Source organism: Cyanistes caeruleus, chromosome 19 (assembly GCF_971803275.1).
Source record: "Cyanistes caeruleus chromosome 19, bCyaCae1.hap1.1, whole genome shotgun sequence".
Taxonomy (NCBI): Eukaryota; Metazoa; Chordata; class Aves; order Passeriformes; family Paridae; genus Cyanistes; species Cyanistes caeruleus.
The window spans coordinates 11,065,757-11,069,370 of NC_141719.1; the positions used below are offsets into that span (position 1 = coordinate 11,065,757).

Sequence of the window (3,614 nt, forward strand, 5' to 3'; positions counted from 1 at the left end):
GCGCCTGGAGCTCCTTCTTCCCGGGATTCGATGCCGCGAGTCGAGGAGGCGGCGCTGCTGCTGCTGCTGCGCTTGGACGGGCTTCGGCTTTTTTTTTTTTTTTTAAACCTTTTTTTTTTTTTTTTAAGCCTTTTTTTTTTTTTTTTCTCTTTCCGCGCATTTATTTCCTGGAGTGTTTTGGCGCAAACTGCGAACTTCAGCCCCTCTCCGCAGCGGGGAGGCAACAGCGGGGAAGGCGCCTGCTGCTTCCACAGGATGCCCGTGCCCCCGGCCCGCTGCTACCTGCGGGGCCCCCGCCCGCAGCTCCGCACCTGCGGGCCCCGGTCCCCTCCCGCTGCCCCTCCCCGCGCCCGTGGAGGGTCGCTGCCACCGCGGGAGCCGCCGTGCGTGGGGGTCTCGGGGGTCCGAGCGCCGGCCCCGGGCTCACCGTGCCACTGTGTTCCCGCAGGGAGCGGCAGGAGCAGCTGATGGGATACCGCAAGCGGGGGCCCAAGCCAAAGCCGCTGGTCGTGCAGGTAACCGCGGGCGCCCTGCCCCACACCCCCGCGCTCTCTGCCGCGGGCCGTCCCCGGGGAGCTGCTTGCAGCGGCTTTCATCATGCCGAGGAGCCTCGCAAAGCCCCGGGGACCCCCAGCGCTGAGCTCAGCGGGTGCCCCGGCCCCCCTTCCCTTCCCTCCGCCCCGGGCCGTGCGTGCCCGTGCCCGGCTGGCATTAGCAGGCTGCTCGCGGGCTCGGCAGCGGCGGTCCCGCTCGGCCCCCGTTCCCAGACAGCTGATTGAAGGGGGCTTTTCTTCTTTTCATTGCTTCATTAATCTGGAGCAATGCACAGCCTCTAAGTTGGAGTGGGCTGGGGCCGCCTGCTAGAGGACGCGGTGCCCCGGGACGCAGCATCCTGTAAGGAGAGCTGCCGGAGGGGCGGGGGCTCCTCTCGGCACCTGCCGGAGCTCCGGCACCCGCTCCTCCGGCCCCGCCTGACCGCCCCTTCTGGTTCTGCCTTGCAGCTTCCCTCCTTCGCCCGCCGCTCCAACATCCTCACGGGGCTGCAGGACCCGGCCGTGGACACCAGGCCCAAGCTGGACCTCGGCTCCTCTGGCAAGAGCCAGCAGCACCAGTATGAACTCAACAGCAAGAAGCACCACCAGTACCAGCCCAACGGCAAGGAGAGCAGCATGAAGCACCAGTCGCACAGCAAAGGGAAGTATTACTACCAGCTGAACAGCAAGAAGCACCACCACTACCAGCCGGACCCCAAGATGTACGAGCCCCATTACCAGCCCAGCAGCAAAGAGCCGCAGGGCCAGGCCTGCTTGGACAATAACAAGACCCCCCTGGTCGCCCACCCAGACAAGTGGGCTCACGGCCCAGCCAAAAACTTGCTGGGCCCAGTCAAGAACCTCACAGCAGAGAGCAAAAATGGAGCTGAGAAGAACCTATCCAGTGGTACCGGGCCGCCCCCCCGGGACAGGGTGACCAGCAATGGCCTTGGGGGAAAGATGAAGATCGTCAAGAACAAAAACAAGAACGGGCGCATTGTGATTGTGATGAGCAAGTACATGGAGAACGGCATGCAGGCGGTGAAGATCAAGTCTGGGGAGGCTCCCCGGAAGCGGGCTGCGGAGGAGAGGACTCCTAAGAAGGGTGGGGAGGAGAAGGTGGAGGCTTGGAGGAAGCCAGGGGAGGAGAGGGTGGTGGGCAGCAATGCCCCGAGTAAAGCAGAGGGCGAGAGCCGGCAGCCCCCTGCGGAGCTGGAGGAAGGACCCCAAAAGACTCCCTTGGCCAAGGAGCTGCCCCTTCCTCCAGCGGAGCAGCCCTTGCAGCTCACTACCAAGCCGGACCTCGTGCCCTGGTCGCTGAGTCCCGTGTGCGAGCACAGCCCTTCCTCCATGGGACTGAACCTCTCCAGCGCCGGCTCTCGCAAGCGCTGCCTGTCGGAGCCGCACGCGGAGCGGGAGCCGGGCAAGAAGCGCCTGACCTCCCGCAGCATCAGTGCCCCCACCTGCCTCAGCCCCCCGGGCCCCGAGCGGCCGGAGCCGCCCGCACAGCCCGAGGTCATCCTGCTGGACTCGGACCTGGACGAGCCCATAGACTTGCGCTGCGTGAAGCCGCGGCCGGAGGGTGAGCTGGCCCTGGCGCAGGTGAAGCCGGAGCTGCCGCCACCTCCACCGGCCGAGGAGGCGGCCCCGGAGCCTCCGCAGCCCCAGCAGGCCGCAGAGGAGGAGGAAGAGGAGGAGGCTGAGTCCCTGCAGGAATTCAAGCCCTTCTTTGGGAATATAATTATCACAGATGTGACCGCAAACTGCCTGACTGTGACCTTCAAGGAGTACGTGACGGTGTGAGGTGGCACGGCAGCCGCTCCCCGTGGGAGCTGCCCGCCCGTCCCGGGGCCGCCGGCCCCCCCGCCTCCCTCCACGCCACTGCTGGCCCTTCCCCGGAGCCCACGAGCCCCTGCGGCGGCCCAGCCGTCTCCACCGAGGGGACGCCGGGCCAGGGCCAGGCACGGTGGCCATCCCTGCCACGCGGGGTGACCTCGCCGCTGCTCCCGCCCCGCGGCTGGGGGCTGCTCCAGGACCTGCAGGCAATGGGACACGCAAGGATGGGACCCGCCAGTTACTCAGAGTTATAGTATTATATTTTAACAGTGCTAACTTGTCAAGTGATTCTTGCTCCCGTTTGTACGTGGTGTTATTGAAATGTATTGTTTGAGCTGAAAGCTGGTCGCTCCCTGGCCACGCTAATATATTTATTTGTAGGTATTTATATAATGAAATATAAAGCCTAGATTTATGGAGTCCCTAGATCACCTTATAAACTATATCAAACGACTATTTTCTGTTCTCCTTTTTAACCATTGAGCATTTGTTAGTCTTGGTCCCTTGCCCTCCCCACGACCCGCAGGACCATCCCGTATATATTTTTTGATACTGTACACATGTGGTGTTTCTATGTGCAAAAAAAAAAAAAAATCGTTATCTAAAGCTAAACGAGCTATTATAGAAATTGCTGCTATTAGAAATGTCTAAACTATAAGCTTCCAATTATTAATTGCTTGAATGTAAATATTAAATGGAGATGTTGAAAGTGCATTTGATGTTCTGCAGCTAGTGTAGATCGGAGTGCAAAGCCCAGCTGCTGCGAGCTGCCAGCGGCGCATCCTGGTCTGAGGGCTGTGTCACAGGGGAAGAAATGTATCATGCAATCATGGCAAAGGACTATAAACCTTTACAAAAACTACCGGCATTTGGAGTGCGTTTGTTCCGATGGCAGCTGGCTGTGTGGGCAGGCTGCAGCGGGGCTGTCCCACAGCCCCTACCTGCGGGTTAATAAATTCCCTCCGAGGTGCAGAGTGTTGAATGTAATTCAGTTTTCACCCCGAGAGTGTCGTGCCCACGGTGCTGAGGGTGGGCAGCGAGGCTGCAGGGCCGGCCTCCTCGCAAGGGGACTCTGTGCTGGGAGCCTGAGAACGCTGTGCAAGCACAGGCTGGGAGGGTGACACAGTGATGGGTGACGGTGGCTGTCCCAGCAGTCTCATCCCAGTGTTGGGGAGGGTCACAGGAAGATAATAAGTTGAATGTCTCCAGAAAGGAAGATGGTCCAAATTCCACCAAGAAAGCTGG

At 60.9% G+C, this 3,614-nt stretch overlaps 1 protein-coding gene across 1 annotated transcript in view; it reads left to right on the forward strand.

Annotated features, from left to right (window-relative positions):
- CBX4 (chromobox 4) overlaps positions 1-3,231 on the forward strand; it is a 4,581-nt gene extending 1,350 nt beyond the window's left edge. The window contains exons 4-5 of the mRNA XM_086857123.1: positions 449-515; positions 1,002-3,231. Coding sequence (XP_086713249.1) covers positions 449-515; positions 1,002-2,336 — 1,402 coding nt within the window. The 3' untranslated portion in view covers positions 2,337-3,231. The remainder of the gene's footprint in view (positions 1-448; positions 516-1,001) is intronic.
- Positions 3,232-3,614: the final 383 nt, after the last annotated feature.